At 55.6% G+C, this 16,511-nt stretch overlaps 1 protein-coding gene across 1 annotated transcript; it reads right to left on the bottom strand.

The window, feature by feature from the left end:
* Positions 1–1,295: 1,295 nt before the first annotated feature.
* Positions 1,296–15,472, bottom strand: Clec2l (C-type lectin domain family 2 member L). Its single transcript, XM_078040626.1, has 5 exons — positions 14,860–15,472; positions 7,465–7,539; positions 4,329–4,495; positions 3,705–3,805; positions 1,296–2,009 (listed from the first exon to the last, which is right to left on the bottom strand). The coding sequence occupies exons 1-5, from the start codon at positions 15,056–15,058 to the stop codon at positions 1,898–1,900; spliced, it is 654 nt and encodes a 217-aa protein (XP_077896752.1). The 5' UTR covers positions 15,059–15,472; the 3' UTR covers positions 1,296–1,897.
* Positions 15,473–16,511: the final 1,039 nt, after the last annotated feature.

Here is a 16,511-nt window from a genome sequence, read left to right as displayed (position 1 = left end):
ATAAATCCAAAGTTAGAAGAACTTACCTGCCAGGGGGCCTTGAAGTCTCCAGAAGCAGGATTTGGATGTTTAAGAAGAAATAAGATGTGAATGCTCCCTGTTCTGACATTGTCCACCCCATCCCCAGCCCACAGGCAGAATGAAGGCAGGGCTCTGAAGGCCCGTGGGTCCACCATTCTGCAGCTCCTTGTCTGGGGCCCTGCAACATGCTTCCCCATCTCCTTGCCTGAGGTGCATTTCTGCAAGAACTCATGAGGGACCTGAGTAAAGCAGGGTTCTGAGGACCTTGAGCCCTGTTGTCTTGGAGGGTGGGACACAGGGCGAACACACCGTGGACAAGACTGAGCACAGGAGGCAGTGAGACCCCACCAGTTCCTCAAACTCCAGCCCTGCAACATGCTTCCCCACTCATGGAGGAGAAGGGATCCCTCAAATTCCTGGCTCCCCAGCAAAGAAAAGCATGAAGCCACAAACCACACCTGTTTGACAAAATACCTGGAAAGTATGTAGAAAAGTCAGCAAAACCAAGATGGCAGCTTTGTCAGTGAAAGGACTGGGCAGAGCACAGCAGGACCTGGTTCCCTCAGAGCTATTTTCTGAAAATGGGCCAGGACCCAAAGGCCAGCACGAGCTCCCAGGCAGGCAGCTGGGGGCTCCCGCAGATGGTCAGGGAGCCCAGGTTGCACTGTGGCTTGAGCCAAGGCCTCTGATGTGGGGTACAGGGGGACCCTCAGAGCCTCCACAGACCTGCTTCCTCCCAGGTAGACCAAGAGGGTGTCCAGGAAGAGATCAGAGGCCTCAGGCAAGCTCTAACTCAGCCCTCAGTGACCATCACCTAATCCTCCCATTCACATCACTGTCCTCTCCCAAGGCAGAATAAACTGCCCCTTTATAGTGTTCCAGAACACTCTAGTGCTTTCTGAGTTGTGTTCTCTGCTCCCTTGGGGGATGAGGCCGTGGATCCTCTGGCATATGGGAGGTGCGTAAACATTTGTCACATTGCACTGAATAGTAATGAGGAAGCCAGAATGGAGCACACTCCTCACACAGCTAAGAATGACTTCACAGCCTGCCAAATCAAACGAGGCCCTGAAGTCATAAAGTGTGTGACATGCAGCCTGGACAAGACTGAGCACAGTGTGTCTGTGTGCATATGCGGTTTCCACCCTCGCTCCTACACACCACCGCCTGCCACACTAGAGCAAGTACATCTCTGTGGTAGCCCCAGCCGACTGTACCCCTCTGCTTCCCCCACCCTAAGCTATGACCCTAGAACAAATGGCAGCGGACCCCTCTGGACATCAGTCGTCTCTTTATTCCATTAGTGACCATACAACAGCACCACGGCACAGCAGGGGCCCAGCCTGAGGACCCCGGGGAGGCAAAGAGGGCAGGTGCAGGGAGCCTCAGGGCCCTGGGCTGGCCAAGGTGACAGGAAGGACTCGCCTGCCTCCTCCCCCAGCTACCTGGAGAGAAGCCACCAGGGAGGGGCCACCGTCTGTGCCAGCCCCCAGCCTTCCCCAGAGCACCAGGGCTGCAGCAAGGAGGGAATGTTCCAGATGGGGCCAGTGAAGGGCTTGTGACAGGACTAAGGACAGGCCACTGAGAAGGGGCTGTGTTGTGCGCGTGTGCATGTGCATGTGTGCGTGTGTAAAGTGGAGAGGTGGCTACTCTACTTAGCATACCGGGTTTAACTGCTGAGCCACAGGACCTGCCTGGGGACAACGGAAACCAGATCCAGGGGCCTGAGAGGGTGGAGCCTGAGGGGTGGAAGGCAGAGACTACCCTCTCCACTTCGGCCGCTGGGAGGAGGCAGGTGGCTCCCACTCAAGGCAGGTCTTGGAGCCGTCGCCTCCCCTGGCCCTGGGTAGAGAGGCCGCCTCTGTCCTGACCGTCCTCAAGTATAGGCCATCTTGCTGCACACCCAGGGCCGGGTCATCAGACACTCGGTGGACACCAGCCTGGTGGGCTCCACGAAGACACACTCCCCTGGGCCAGAGATGGTAAACCTGTGGCCAGAGAAGAAACGAGCACTCACAATGGGCCCGCCTAGCCCTTCTCCGGTGGCAGGGAGGCCCTGCAGCCCACCTGCCCACTCCATCACTGGGAGCATCTTCCAGGACAGCCAGCCCAGACCACCTGTCAAACCTGGCCTCCCACTGTCTGGCCACCCTGGGCTCTGGCCACCCAAGGCTTCCCGGGCACTGCTGGCCTCACACTGCCCTTCCCCATCTTGCTTCCACGTCCTTCAGGGTCAGCTCCATGTCCTGTGCTCCAAAGTCCCCAGCTCAGGACCACCCTCCACCCTCCCTGCCTGCACCCCAGAACACCACTCCTCACAGCCTCAGGGGATTGTGTCTATCACCACTAATGCCTGAGCATCCAGCTTCTCATCTTGGGTCCCCGAAGGTGCCTGGTGTCTTGCTGTGGGCTAGACTCAGCAGAGACAGGATGAATTAAACTCTCCTCACAGGTCAGGGGCAGATCAGGACAACCCCAGTAATATCAGACTGCTGAACTATAACACAGGAATCTACTGACACCATGAGTGGACCTGTGCATGTCAAGAAAACCTCACTTGTCCACCCAGATTTCTGATCCCTGGCATCTGGGCTCCCACAAGAGAGGACATCAGAAGAGCCCAGAGGGTGAGGTCCTTGCCTGGTACTCAGCCCTTCTGTGTCCCCAGCCTTTAGGGGTCTCCCAAGCTCTGAGTTAAGGGCGGGGTACGGAGGAGAAATGAAGAGGCACTGAGGACCAAGACGGGGTGACGCTGAAAAGCACAGGGGGCAAGAGGGAGCGAAGGGGAAGGCTGCCCCCAAGCCCTTCACCCTTGAAGGCTGCCGGAACTGCTGTGCCCTAAGCCAGCTCCGGGGGGAGGATGGCTCATCACCAGTTCTGGCTCCCAGGAGGGTCTGAGGGCCTCTCTACCCTTCTGCATTAGCTCCTGCCCTGGGACCCTCGGACGCCATCATCATCAGGTTAGCAGCTGTGCAGACTGCAGAGTCTAGACTAGGAGCCCAGGTTCCCGTTACCCTCCATGTCCTCCCCACGTGTCCCTGAGCCCAGACTGGCCCCCCACGTATCTACACTATCACCACCCTGTTACCACGCCACGCTGTCACTATCACCCCACATCAGCTAGCGTGCGTGGCACCACACCCCTCGGTCCACACTACGTGGGCCACACCAGTCGGACCACAGCTGCACATGATGCCACCATGGGAAGGCCTGAGCCTGAGACGAATAACTGCCGTCAGATCCCCTTTCTTCCACAGTGAGCGCATGCGCAGCACGCTGGGGCCCAGAACTGGGATTCCGCCTTCCACCCTACCTTGCGGCAGGGTGCGGTCATGTGACTAACTTCTGGCCAATGGAGGACGTCCAGGGCACGCCTCCCCTTCCCTCTCCGCCTGTGGCTGAGCAGGGTGGGCGGAGCATGTGGAGGGGGCGTGCCAAGGGCGGGGCACAGACAGTGAGGCTGGCCAGATGCCTCCAAGCTCTGATGGCCATGTGGACAGGGCCACCAGACGAGGCTGGACCGCAGGGAAGGAGAAGGGAAGCGATTTTCACCGACGGTCACGGCCCGGGACTGTATCTCTAGCTCCCAGGAAACCCTGTGACTTTCTCACAAAGTGGGGTCTGCGGCTTAGGGCCTCCCCGCTAAGCTCCCTGGTCTCCTAGAAGGTGAAGTCTCAGCTCACGTGTCGGGGTCAAAGGGGTCCCCGTTGACCCAGTGGAATTCATCGCCAACTCTGCGCAGGCCAATCCAGGGCTCCCTCCGCGTGAACTTGAACATAAATTCCTGCAAAAGGAGAGGGAAAGCTGGGCGTCAGGTGCAGTCTCCCGGCTGGGGCTCGCCCTGCGACAGAAACCCTGGCTCCTGAACGGGTCCTGCGGGGGCGTCAGCCAGGGTTGGGGAGCTCCCGGCTGCAGGGCGCGTGCCCGCAGTGCCCGAGGAGCCAGGAACCCCAGGCCACCAAGAAGTTCGCGGGTTCTGCTTCTTCCGCGTTCCTATTGATGAAGCTGTTGGGGGTGTTAAGTAAGAGCTTGTCCTGACTTGGAGCAGTAGATTGGCGGTGCGTTTTTACATTTCCCAGGTGTCTGTCATTGTGATTCTTGTGCTTTATGATACCAGTAAGTAAGTGGCCTTGACAGTGGGGGTGGGACCTGTTCAGATCCCGGTGATTCTCGCCTGCATCCCTGTGGCTTGCAGTGTCTGGGTGGCCTGGGGACAGTCAGGGGACACTGTGTGCTTGGGTGTTGGTCTCCCCTTACAGCCAGGTTGGGGCCCTGGGGGTCCCTCCCTTTGACTCCACAGCACTCACCAGCTCCTTCTGGCTCTGAATGACGGCCAGCGCGGCCTCGTGGGTGTGGCAGTATTGTCTGCCCGTGTTCCAGTCCCTCGGCTCCTCCGAGAAGAAGTAGCACTTTCTTCCATAGAGCAGCCAGTCCTCAGGGCAGGGTGCCTCGCACTTGATACAGCCCTTGGAAGCTGCAGGGCAGAGGGTGGGTTGGCACATGCCATCACACCTGGCCACCACCTGACCCCCAGGAAGCCCACTTCACTGCCCACCCCTCCACCTCGATTTTGGAACCCTTCAGAGACACCCTGGATGTCACAGTGCCTGGAGGTGACAGGTCAATAGCTCAAAGAATAAGAGGATCTGGGGAAGGTGGCCAGCGCATTACGCCAGGGGTGGTGACATCAGCTTAGCTCCTGGATAGGCTCTCCTCTCTCCCAGTTCCCAGAGGCACAGAATCCCAGAAACTCAGACTGGGAAAAGACCCAGAAGCGCCACTCCTCTCCCTGCAGCCAGCATAGGACCATCTGCAGGATGGTTTCCTTAACCCCACTTTCCTTAACCCCTCAGCCCCTCATTATCTAGCAAAGCAGTTGTGTCCACCCCTGACCTACTAGAAAGTTCTTTTTAAATACTGAGCCTAGGCCTGCCCTCCTGTGACCTAAACCTAGAACCCACAAGTCCAGGCTCTGCCCTCTGGGGTGACCAAAAGAGACCATTCCATCTTCTCCTGCCTGAAGGGGGACATCATCCTCCCCTGTGCCTGGCTCTCATAGATGCCCTCTCCTCCCAGCAGGACAGCTCCTCACCCTGACTATACTGCAGTGTCCCCACATCACCACTGAAACCTGCCACCAGCACACAGGAGTACAGTGGCCTCATCAGTTTCCAGTTGCCATGCCCTGCGTCTGCAGAGGCCTCAGTGAGTGGACCCTGCAGATGAGCACTTTTCTGGGAAGGAAACTCAGTGTCTCCATCAAACTAGCAGAGGGCCTCCTTGCTAAAAGGAATAAAAGCCATGCCCTTAGATTGTTTGGGGAGCACCTGTTTCCAAGTCAGGCCTCCCAGTGTTCAAAACATGTATATCACCTTTAAAATCCAAATCCAAAAACTTATATTTACTTCTTCCTCATTTATTACATTCATCATTTGAGTTCATAAAGGTAAATTTTAATCTTAATATTTTACCCCCAGGGGCCCACAGCATGTGGACACTGACTAATTGGTGGCCCTCCCTGGGTGTGCCTGTTCAGTGAGATGCAAGTCCACTTAGGAGCGAGGGCCTGAGGTGCTATCTTTCAACCAATCCCCACAGAATCTGCTGAGAGACTCTGGTGCTTCATGGAAATCATCCTATGTGATGGCCACACAGTGTCCTGACCCCCCACCCAGCAATAGGATAAAAAGGAAAGTGGTTTAATTTGCAGTAATTATTCTAGGTAAATCCAAGCTGGTGCTGGTGACCACTGTATCTATTCCTAACGCTCTCGACCCTTCTCCTATTGTGCAATATACAGGGGAGGATTTGGCAGGGTTGGAAACCGTTGGTAGACCTTTCCCTGTTTTAAGGAGTCTATCCCTGGTCTTACAGCACTTCCCAAAAATTAAAGACAAGAGCACGGAAATCACTCCTGCATACCCTACAGAAGCCACAACACACTTTGACTTCAAACCCTCAAGAGTAGCCAAATTCAGGGCTGGGGCTGGGGCTCAGTAGAGTGCTCGCCTAGCACATGTGAGGCACTGGGTTCAATCCTGGGCAATACATAAAAATAAATAAGTAAAATAAAAATATTGTGTCCAACTACAACTAAAAAAATGTTTAAATAAAAATTAAAAATAGAGTAGCCAAATTCCCTACTCACAGAACCTCACCCACTCTTTTTTTTATTTCTTTGACCTTTTCAGTCCTGCAGGACACTCCATGTTTCTTAGGCTTCTCCCCCTTAGAATGTTCTCTTCCCTCGATGGGGTCCAGTATGTACCACCCTAAAACACTTGAGCTTAAGAATTATTCTGTACTGGAGGTAACTACAGATTAAGAGGTACAGAAAGAGTTCTCTGCCCTCCACTGCCTAAAAGCAGGGCATACATTTCCCTTGTGAGGTTCTCTCTCACTTCTCTCTCCCCCACCCTTTCCCTTTCTCTCTCTCTCTCTCTCTCTCTCTCTCTCTCTCTCTCTCTCTCTCTCTCTCACACACACACACACACACACACACACACACACACACAAACACACACACACACACACACACACACACACACACACACCCCTCCCATCCCAAGCCAGGGAGAAAAGTACAACTCATATCATCAAATACCGAGATGAGTCTACACACAGAGACCTTACAAAAATAGCTTTCATTTTCTATTAGTTCTCCCATAATTTATCATCCATTTAAGTTCAAATTCCTTTATTCTGTGAAAAGGACATATAAGCCTCTGAGTCTAACCACTTCTTGAAGTTTCATTCCTTGAACTCCCGGGCATGGAAATATTACAAAAAAGCTTATCTTTCCTCCTGTTAATCTGTTGTTGCATGTCCCCAGGTACTGAACATAACAGAGTAGAAGGAAACTTTTTCCCTCCCAAACATTCTCTGCCTCTTGGACTCTAGGAAATTCCTATTAATTCTTCATGGTCCAGCACGTTTCCTGCTCTGGAAAGCTACAGACAGTAGACCTCTCACTACTGCACTTAGCCCTGGACAGATGTCAGACTGTCATGCTCATCTCTATCTCTCTCTCTCTCTCTCTCTCTCTCTCTCTCTCTCTTTTCCTAGCACCTAGTCGAGGGTCTAACATGAAACAAGACTCAACAAATGTTACTGAATGAATGTGACATATAAAGTCCCTGATATGTATCACAAGCCATCTCCTCCATGATCACTGCCTGCCTAAATGACCTCACATTTGCTCAGAGTTCTCGGAGCATTGATACAATCATACCTAAGTAACATCTCTACTTCCCACGCCTGGCTGAGTAAAGAGCACACGCGCAGCCCACGCGTGCAGTCTTAGCTGGCTGAAGCCACACCAGCCAACACTGTATGGTTGACCTACTTTGTCCCCTCACCCCAGAATTCCTGGCATCAGAACCCTCTCTACCTGTGTGGAGCCTATAAGCCGAATTCCATGAGCGCTCTGACATGCGTGCTTACCCAGGATGCTCATCACCACGAGGATGGCAAATAGAAGGACCGCGATGGCCCCCAGCAGGAGCCGCGTGGTGGTGTCTGAGGAGGAGAGAAAGGAGTCAAGACCCACCACTCGCCCCATTACCAACCCCCCAGCAGGCCCGGGGCCTGACAGAATCGGAGGGCAACGCCAGCAGCCTGGGCCGTGAGCAGCACCAGGTGATTCTCATGCCCCCAGACTGAGGGCCACTGACCCAGCCCCACCCACCATTCCCCCGCTCAGACACCCTGCAGGGCTCCCCACTGCCCACCATCCTGCCGCAGCCAGAGCTTCCCAAACTTGAATCTTCTGCTGCTTCTCTCCCCTGACCCAGATCTCAGCCAAACAGGCTCCTCACAAAACCCCCAGGCCCTCAGAGTCTGAAGTGGCGTCTCTGCCCCTGAGGTCCTCCTCCTCCTCCCCTGTACCGGGAACCCTGCCACCATCTGCGCTCTCCCTGATTCACTAGGTTCTCTTTTTCTGTTATTGTTATCGCTTACCATTTTTATGTAGTTTTTGCAGTTAACAAAGAAACCCTTTTAGGCTTTAGACATGCATTTTTTAAAATATATTTAGTTGTAGATGTGTTGAAGGATGTGTCAGAAGTTTATTCTGTTTAGTCAAAGGGCTCTTTAAATCTGGGTTGAGTCTTTCAGTCCCAGGAAATTTTCTTTAATTATATCATTGATGATTTCCTCTCCTCCACTTTTCATTCCTTCCTGGAGATCATATTATTCAAATGTTGGATCTCTTGGACTGGCTCTCCAATGTCTCCTTTTCCCCCACCCTTATTCTCTATCTCTTTACCTTTCATTCTATTTCCTGGAAGATCTTCTCAACTCGGTCTTCCTACTCTTCTACTGAACTTTTCATATTGGTGATTGTTTGATTTCCAAGGATTTTTTGTTCTGTTGGTGCTGTTCTGTGACTATCCCCTCTGAAGACATCCTACTTTTCTATTTTAATGATGCAGTAGTTTCACTTATCTCTTGTCTGAAGCTATTACTGATATTCGGGGGAAGGGTTCAATCTCTGTTTCTTCCAAATTGATAATTCCTTGCTCATTTGTAATTTCCTACAATGGCTGAGATCCTTGGCTATTTATTCATGATCAAGACAGAAAGACTAGAGTTCCCTGAAGCCTCAGAGTCCCTGCAGGGTCTTGGTAACTGTGGGCCCGGCAGAGGGATCTGGCTGGGCTGACCAGGGATCTGGCTGGGCTGACCCTCAGGGATGACTGCCAAGCTCCTGGGAATTTTCCTCTTGAGTGGGTCAGAGTTCCTGGAGACGCCTCCTGTTTTCTCTCCTAGAGGGTGTAGGCTTGGCTAAGGATCCTCCCAAGGAGGCGGGAGGCTGTCCCCAGCACCTGCTGTTCTCAGTGTGGCAGTTCTGTCTAGAGGGCCTCTTTCTTGAGAGATTCTACCTTGGCTTCCTACCAGGGCTGGGGAGAGGCCGTGTGAAGGGGACTGAACTCTTCCTCAAAGCCGTGGTCCACCAGTCCTGTTCTCAGCCCCATCTGCCTCCACAGCCCTTCCCTGAGCCCTGGGGCCCTCACATGGGACTCAGGGGGTCCCCTGCTTTCTGGGCCTTCTCAAGTGGTCTGGCTTTAGTCACACCCATCTGCCCCCAAGCTCCCAGTTTTGTTGCCCTGGTCTTCTCTCCTGTCCTTGCTGAGTGTGGCCTTTAAATGTCCCTTTGCTGTTGCATTAAGGGCTTCTGGGGGAAGGAGCAGGAGTAAGGTGTTCAGCTGCCATCTGGATGGGCGGGCAAGGCCTTGGGCTCCTCCAAGGCTCTCCACCGGCCTCCAGCAGGAGTGAGGTGGGGGCTCTGGCAGAGGCCCCACCTGCCCTGGAGGACAAGGCTCTTTAGTCTCTGCCTCGCTGTCCTCTCCTCGGTGATGAGTGGCACAGGCTGCATGCCTTGGGGCTGCAGGATGTCATTGTGGTGAGCACCCTGGGTCATCCTCATCTCCCCTCTTTCTCTGACGTGGGGACTGGAGCCCCCGCACACTGAGGGTGAGAATGCGGCATCCGACACCACCTTGCCCGGGTTCAGATCCGCTGTGTTCCTCTCTGGACGTGTGTGCATGGCAAAGTTACTCGGCCTCTATTTTGCTTCTCTCCATCTTTAGAATGAGGTCACGAGGGCGCCTGCCTCTTGGGATCACACATAAAGTCAGTGAGCAGTCAGCTCCCCAGGCTCCGCCTCTGTGGATTCAACCAACTACAGAGTGAATACTCATTCAGGAAAAAATCACCTCTGTACTGACTATGGACAGGCCTTAGTTTCTTGTCATCACTCCCTAACCGTATAGTGCAACTATCTTACACAATCTAGAGACGACTTAAAACCCACAGGACGAGGTCTTCAGGTTCTGTGCAAATACTGCACCATTTCATAAAAGGGACTTGGATTTGGGCATCCCAGGGGCTTCATGGAGCCAACCCGCTGTGGATACCAAAGGACAACTGTACAATGCTTAGTGCTGTGCCCGGCTTGGTACACTCTAGGTCACTGTGAGCCATCGCCATCCCTACAATGTGATGATCAGTCCTGGGCTTCTTTGGGGTAAGGACGGAATCCTTTTTTGTGTGTGGTGCTGGGGATTGAACCCAGGGCCTTGTGTGTGTAAGGCAAGCCCTTCCAACTGAGCAGTTTCCCCAGCCCAGGATCACATCCTTACCAAGTCCAAGTCCAAGTCCTCCTTGAATTCCCTAAAATAAGACTTGGTCATTACCTTGCAGGTTCCAGAGCAACACCACTGGGACTCAGAAAACACGAGGGGACGTAGCTACACTGAATGACAAGACCCCAGGTCAGCCTTAAATCCAGCCGAGTGTGCGGGAACTCGGCGGGACAGGGGGGTGTGCACATGCGTCTCCACCGCGCCAGGACTGGGGGGGCCTCTTCACTCCTGTAGGTGGCTGGCTCTACACCACTGCACTGTGAGCAGGGAGGACACACAGCAGCCCCAACACACTGTTCACTGCCCGCTCTCCCCAAGGACACCAGTGTGGCTGGACACACTGTGTGGGTTTTCTCATTGTGTTGGTTTTCTGGAGCAGCCTTAGCAAAATATACAGTCTGGGGCTTCAAAACATCAGTGCACACTCTCATAGTTCTGGGGGCCATAAGCTAAAAGTTGGGGTGTCACTGTGGCCATGCTCCCTCTGAAATCTGTAGGGAATCCTCCCTTGCCTCATCCTAGCTCCTGGTGGTTTGCCCAAAGTCCTCAGACTCCTAGGTCTGCAGCTGCGTCCCTACAGCCCCTGCCTTTGAGGTCACATGGGCTCCCCCTGTGTGTCTCTGACTTCTTCTAGGGACACAGGTCATGTTGGATTAGGGCCCACCCAACTCCAGTCTGACCTTAACTAATGCATCTGCCAGGACTGTATTTCCATACAAGGTCACACTCCAAGTGTGGGGCTTGGGACCTCAATGTCTCTCTTCTGGTGGGAACTCGATTCATGTCTAATTCAGAAATCATTCCTACTCTGCACTAGAGCACTATGCACTGAGCTGGAGCTCACGGGTCTGTTCAGGTTTCCGACTGTGTAGGATTTAGCCTAATATTAGAAGGAACCGCTGAAAACATGTGGCTCCTCGACCCAGACCAAGCTCCCATCATCCTCACACCCGCATCTCAAAAAAGGCCCAAGGCTGACGTCTCTAAGCCACCAGGGTGCAGCCTGGCCAGAAAAATCTTGCTTATTAAAACCATCAAATATGGAGCTTGGTAATTTTTTAAGAGGCTTTGCTAAATGTATGTATGTGGTTTTGACCAGGAAGTTGTGGGTTTAGGCCTAATCAAGAAACTTTCAACATTAAAAATTCAGAATTGGTGCGCACTAGAAAATCCATAGCCTGAGTTATGCAGAATCACTGTGTCCCCTCTCCCTCACCCCAGGCCACTTTGCCCCCAATGCCAGAAATATCTCCAACCCTCCCGGTGTTTCCAGAACCCAGGCAGTAGCTCTGGGTCACCTTGTCCAGCGTTTCGCTTGAGCTGGGGTGGAAGGCGAGGGCTGTGTCCACGGGGAGAGCAGCCTGGACCCAGGGCACTTTGTCTGCTTTTCTATTTGTAAAACTGAGAGTCTTCAAGACCAGGGCTCCCACCTTGGCTTTCTGGCTGAAGCAGCTCTATAATAATTCACTTAATCCTTGAGGAGGAAAAGCAGCATGCCCTAAAGTGGCAGGTTTGTCCGAGGAGCAAGGGGAACAGCACCATGTGCCCAGCAAGCGCAATTTGATTATCTCCAATTAGCCTCTCCGCGCCTGAGTCCTCGGTCACACAGGACAGGGTAAGAGCTTCCACGTCAGAGGCAAACCCCATGGGAGTTTCCTGTGTTAGTACCAAGGTCTGTCCTTGGGCAGGACACTTAGACTCTCAGTCTCCATGTCCCCACCTATAAAATAGAGGCAGTGCCCACCAACACCCCTCAAGGGCAGAGGGAAGAATTAAATGTGGTGATTATTTCGAAGCCCCAGCACAGGGTCCAGCACACAGGTACCTGATAAACATTTGGCCCACAGTAATTGCAGAGCACAGGTGCCTCTGGGGGCTCAGCCTGGCCAAACCAAGAAGTCTCCCCTTAGCCAGGTGCAGTGGCACACGCCTATAATCCCAGTGACACAGGAGGCTGAGGCAGGAGGATCACAAGTTTGAGGCCAGCCCCAGCAACTTAGCAAGACTGTTTCAAAAAAATAAAAGGGGCTGGGGATATAGCTCAGTGGTAGAGCACCCTTGGGTTCAATTCCTAGTACCAAAAACAAAACAAAACAAAGAAAGAGTCTCCCATTTCTCTCCAAACATACATTTAGCTGAGCACAGTCTACAAAACCCCTGGGTCCCACATCCCAACCATAATGTGTCCCTACGTGAACTCCAGCAGACTCAAAGTTGGCAGACTAGTGTCAAAGGATTTCAAATGACAGCAGGTCACCCACATTCCCTGGGTTCTCCTATTGAGGCTACAGGGTGTCACATCCAGGGAGCTGGGGACAAGGTTCATTGTGTCAGAACCACACTCAGCAAATGAGGTAGCCGAGGCTCAAATAAGTTGGAAAACCAAAAGCCTGCCAGCCCGTGGTGATGGAAGTGCCTGGCTCTAGATTTCTGGACAGAGGGCTCTTTGTACCTCACCACTCCGTCTCTGCCCTGTCCGGGGTCTCTGTGAGGGCAGGATGTGCAGAACGGTGCCCGGACATTGCAGACAGGATGAGGGACAGTAGAAAACAGTGGAAAGGCCAGCGCTCGGCCAACATGACCGACCCCTGGAGAGGACAGCCCTACCCTGCCAGCCACCCCTTCTGACAGGAGAAGGGGAGCACCCAAGAAACACCCAGGAGACCTTCAGGGGACCAGCAGAGAGGGGTCCCTGGCAGGTTCTCAGACCCTAGAAGTCCTGTAGAGAGAGGCAATAGGATGAGATGCGGAACACCCAAATACCCCGGGTCCCAAGGATGGGACTGCTCCAGGGTGTACCCGGGGAGGTCAGGGGACACAGGCATGAGTCACAGAGCAAGGCCAGTAGGGAAATGGGCCAGGACAGCCGAGAGAAGGCTGCACCAATGGTAGATGCCAAGCACAGGAGTGGGCGGGACCCCAGCCCAGAGATAACCTCTGCCCAGGGTGCCGTCTCTCCTTCAGTGACCTGCCGGGGTCAGCCAGCAGAGTGGGCAGTAGGAAGCACAAGGGGCCAGCATCAGGGTCAGGGTGAGAAGTGCAATGGGAACCAGCCAGCAGGAGGCGCTAAAAGAGGCCACACCACCCCTGAAATTGTCACACACAATGGGGGTTGGGGTTAGGCAGGTGGAAACTTCAGAGATGCTTACAAGAGGCTGAACCGAGAAATACGGCGAAGGGAAGAAGCAACTTCAAGAAAACCCTGTCGGGCACAGTGGTGCACACCTGTGATCCCAGCGGCCAGGGAGGCTGAGGCAGGAGGACCACAAGTTCAAAGCTTGCCTCAGCAACTTAGCGAGGCACTAAGCAACTCAGTGAGACTTTGTCTCTAAGAAAATACAAAACAGGGCTGGGGATGTGCTCGGTGGCTAAGCACCCCTGGGTTCAATCCCAGTACAAAAGAAACACCTTGGGTGGGAGGGAGGCCTGGGTCACAGGGCCAATCCAACAACCAGGAGACCCACGTCAAAGAGTGGTACCTTCGTTCTACCCAGCCCTTCCCAGTGCAGTGTGCCCCTGTACTGGCCCTCCCACTTGGGCACATTGCTCCTTTGTCCCTAACCACCATAGGCTTCCCCTCCAGGTCTGCACGGCCCTCCACAGAGAGTCCCCAGGCCCTGCCCACAGCCTTTCACATGCCCTGGTGGCTCAGCAGCCCCACAACCTGCCTGTGCCCAGTGCTGGCTCTGTCCCTCCTCACCACAGCCCCTCCCTGCTCACCTCAAACCTGGCTGGGTCCCACCCTCAGGGCCACCTGCCGTCTTCCAGGAGGAAACCCCCCAGGGCAACCCCTCAACCACTGCTTCAGAACCGAGGCCAAACTCCTTGGCAAGGCCCAGCAGCCCTTCCCACCTGGCCAGGGTCCTAGTTCTGGGGCTGAGTTCTCCACACCCAGCTAGCTCCTGCCACCAGCCCCTGAATTTGTCACTCCTTAAAGCCAGTGCCCCCTTCCCTGTCCTCTCCAGACCCTCTAAGAGGTCACCTGGGCCAGGGAGCCCTCCTTTTCCGACTCACCCTTCCTCCTTCATGCTGCCCAGTTCCTCCTTGGCCCTTGGACCAGGGGTGTCAGGAGCACCCTGAGGGATCTGGAGGACCAGACCCCTCTCCTGCCAACTGCAGCATCTCCAGTGGCCGCCAACACAAGTTTCCTAAAAGAACTCATGAACTTGACATCTATATCCCACTTGGTTACTACCCTCTGGCCAGCCAGGGGTCACTCCCTGAGCCCCTCTAACTGGAAGGGGGCGGTGGGACCTGCGACCTTGAAATGAAGCGTCTCTAGAGACCCTTCCTCACAGGGCCCCACTACCACCAGCGCCCCCTCCCAGCCCCCAGGGCTTCTGGCTCTGCCCACGACAGCTTCACTACTACAGAGCCAGGCCACCGTCCCAAGAGGCCGGACAGGAGCGTGCTGGACAGTAAGCGACCTCCCCGCGCGGGAGGGAAGAAGGCTCAGAGCACAAGACTCGCCCCCAAGGTCAAGGAGTGAATTGGCAGGGGCGCGGGGGGGGGCAGGCTGTGGACGGAGCCGGTCCCCACGGCCCCCTCCCGCTCCACTGCCCCTACCTGCCCGGCCAGGAACGAGTCCCGGGGACTCCTGTCACCCGCGGGAATCCAGGCTGCGCTCCCGCCCTCCCCTCCGCGGTGCCAAGGTGACTGCAGGGTCCGGGTGCGGGTGGAGGGCTGCGCTTACCCTCCAAGGCCGCCTTCCAGCTGGTGCTGCCCTCGTAGCCCGAGCCCGAGCGGCGCAGCAGCGTCTCGGGGCCGCGGCCCTCGGCTTCGGCGGGCGAGCGCGGCCTGGGGGCGGCGGGGGCGGGCGCGGGGCGCGCGGCGGGCGGCGGCGGCCGGGTCCTCGCCGGGGGCTCGCGGACCGGCTCCGGGGCGGGCTCCATGCCGCGCCGCGCCCGCGCTCGTGCCCCGGGGTGCGGGCCGCAGCCGCACGCGCACTCGGCGCTCCGCGCACCCTGCGGGCCCCCCAGGCCGGCTCGGCGGGGCGAGGGCGGAGCGGGCTCCCCGCGCCCGAGCCGCTGCGCCGGTCGCCGCCGCCGCCGCCGTGCGCGCCGCGCCTCCCCGGCCCCGCCGCAGCCTGCGCAGAGCCGGCGGGGGAGGAGCGAGGGGGCGCGGGAGCCGCGGTCCCACCAGGTGGCCGCAGGGAGGAGGCGCCGCGAGCCGGGACAGCCGCGTCCCCAGCCCCGCCACCCGCGTCCCCAGCCCCGCCACCCGCGTCCCCAGCCCCGCCACCCGCTCCCTGGGCAGGAGGCCGGATGCCGCAGAGCAGAGCCGGCGCGCTGTCCCCGGCCAGGAGACCGGGTTGTCACCTAGCTCCACCTCCCCGCCTCTTGATTGTCATCTAAAAACGGGAATGAACTTTCCGGGACAGTGTCGTGGGCCATTAGGAAGATGAGGGCTTTCTTCTGGGCCGCCCTGAAGGCCAAGCAGAGGGGGCGCTGTGACGTGGCCCCCAGATTCTTGATGAATGAGAGAAACTTGGGTCCCCTGAGCACCAACAGTCAGGGTGAGGCGACAGCGGGGAGCAACACCGTAGGTTCCGTTATCATTTATTGAGCACCTACTAAGCTGAGAGACTTTCACATAAGTAGCTGACGACATCCCTAGTGTAGGTGGAATTGGAACTAAAGTAGTCAAGGGCGTTTCTTAAGGTCCTCCATGACTTGACTCCCAGGTCAAGGTCACCTCCATGGCCTGCTGTGGCCTCTGCTCTTTTCTTGACAGACCTAGGTCACCTCAGTCTCGGCCTCAGCCTGTGACCCTGAACCTCTTACCTCCCCAGTCCCAAGTTCACCTCGGTCTGTGTTGTTCACCAAACCTACTCCCCCTCCCGGGCCCCCTGCAGCTACCAGCCAAAGCAAAGCCAGTCCTGACTCTTGTCTGCTCACAGCAGCTGCCTCTTACCTGGAATCCCAAACTCCACTCTTGCTCCCTCCCATCCAGCCCCAGCCTCTCAGCACAACAGGAGCTCCCTAAAATGCGAACCTCGCTGTTCCTTCAGACCTCCTTCCCTGGGGGTTAAGCCCACCTTGTTCAAGACTGCAAGTGTATCATGGCGGAAGACCTGCTCCAGCGTCAGGCCTGTCTCCTCCCACCCTGCTCTGCTGGCCCCAGACACAGCCAACTACTTCTCCTTCCTCCAGACCTTGGAATATTCTCTCCCCTCTGCCTAGAACAACCTTCCTTCTTGGTCCTCTAACCCTCCCTGTGGCCCGCTTGTGTCCACATTTGTCTACCTGACTCTGCATATTCTTCGGATGGCACATTCTCGAGACACTGCATTCATTTAGATTTGGTTCAGTAGGCTATGAAAGAAACCTCAATAGCAGTGACCTA

Source organism: Ictidomys tridecemlineatus, chromosome 2, assembly GCF_052094955.1.
Source record: "Ictidomys tridecemlineatus isolate mIctTri1 chromosome 2, mIctTri1.hap1, whole genome shotgun sequence".
NCBI classification, from domain to species: Eukaryota; Metazoa; Chordata; class Mammalia; order Rodentia; family Sciuridae; genus Ictidomys; species Ictidomys tridecemlineatus.
The sequence above is the reverse complement of the archived record's forward strand: the minus strand, read 5'-3'. Positions and strand labels throughout refer to the sequence as shown.

Excerpts from the sequence above, each read along its gene's own strand:
- Clec2l (XM_078040626.1), bottom strand. The coding sequence starts at position 15,058 with ATGGAGCCCGCCCCGGAGCCGGTCCGCGAGCCCCCGGCGAGGACCCGG. Across the intron at positions 4,496-7,464 it reads CGTGGTGATGAGCATCCTGG|CTTCCAAGGGCTGTATCAAG; the intron begins GTAAGCACGCAT and ends TCTGCCCTGCAG. Across the intron at positions 2,010-3,704 it reads GACCCCTTTGACCCCGACAC|GTTTACCATCTCTGGCCCAG; the intron begins GTGAGCTGAGAC and ends CTCTGGCCACAG.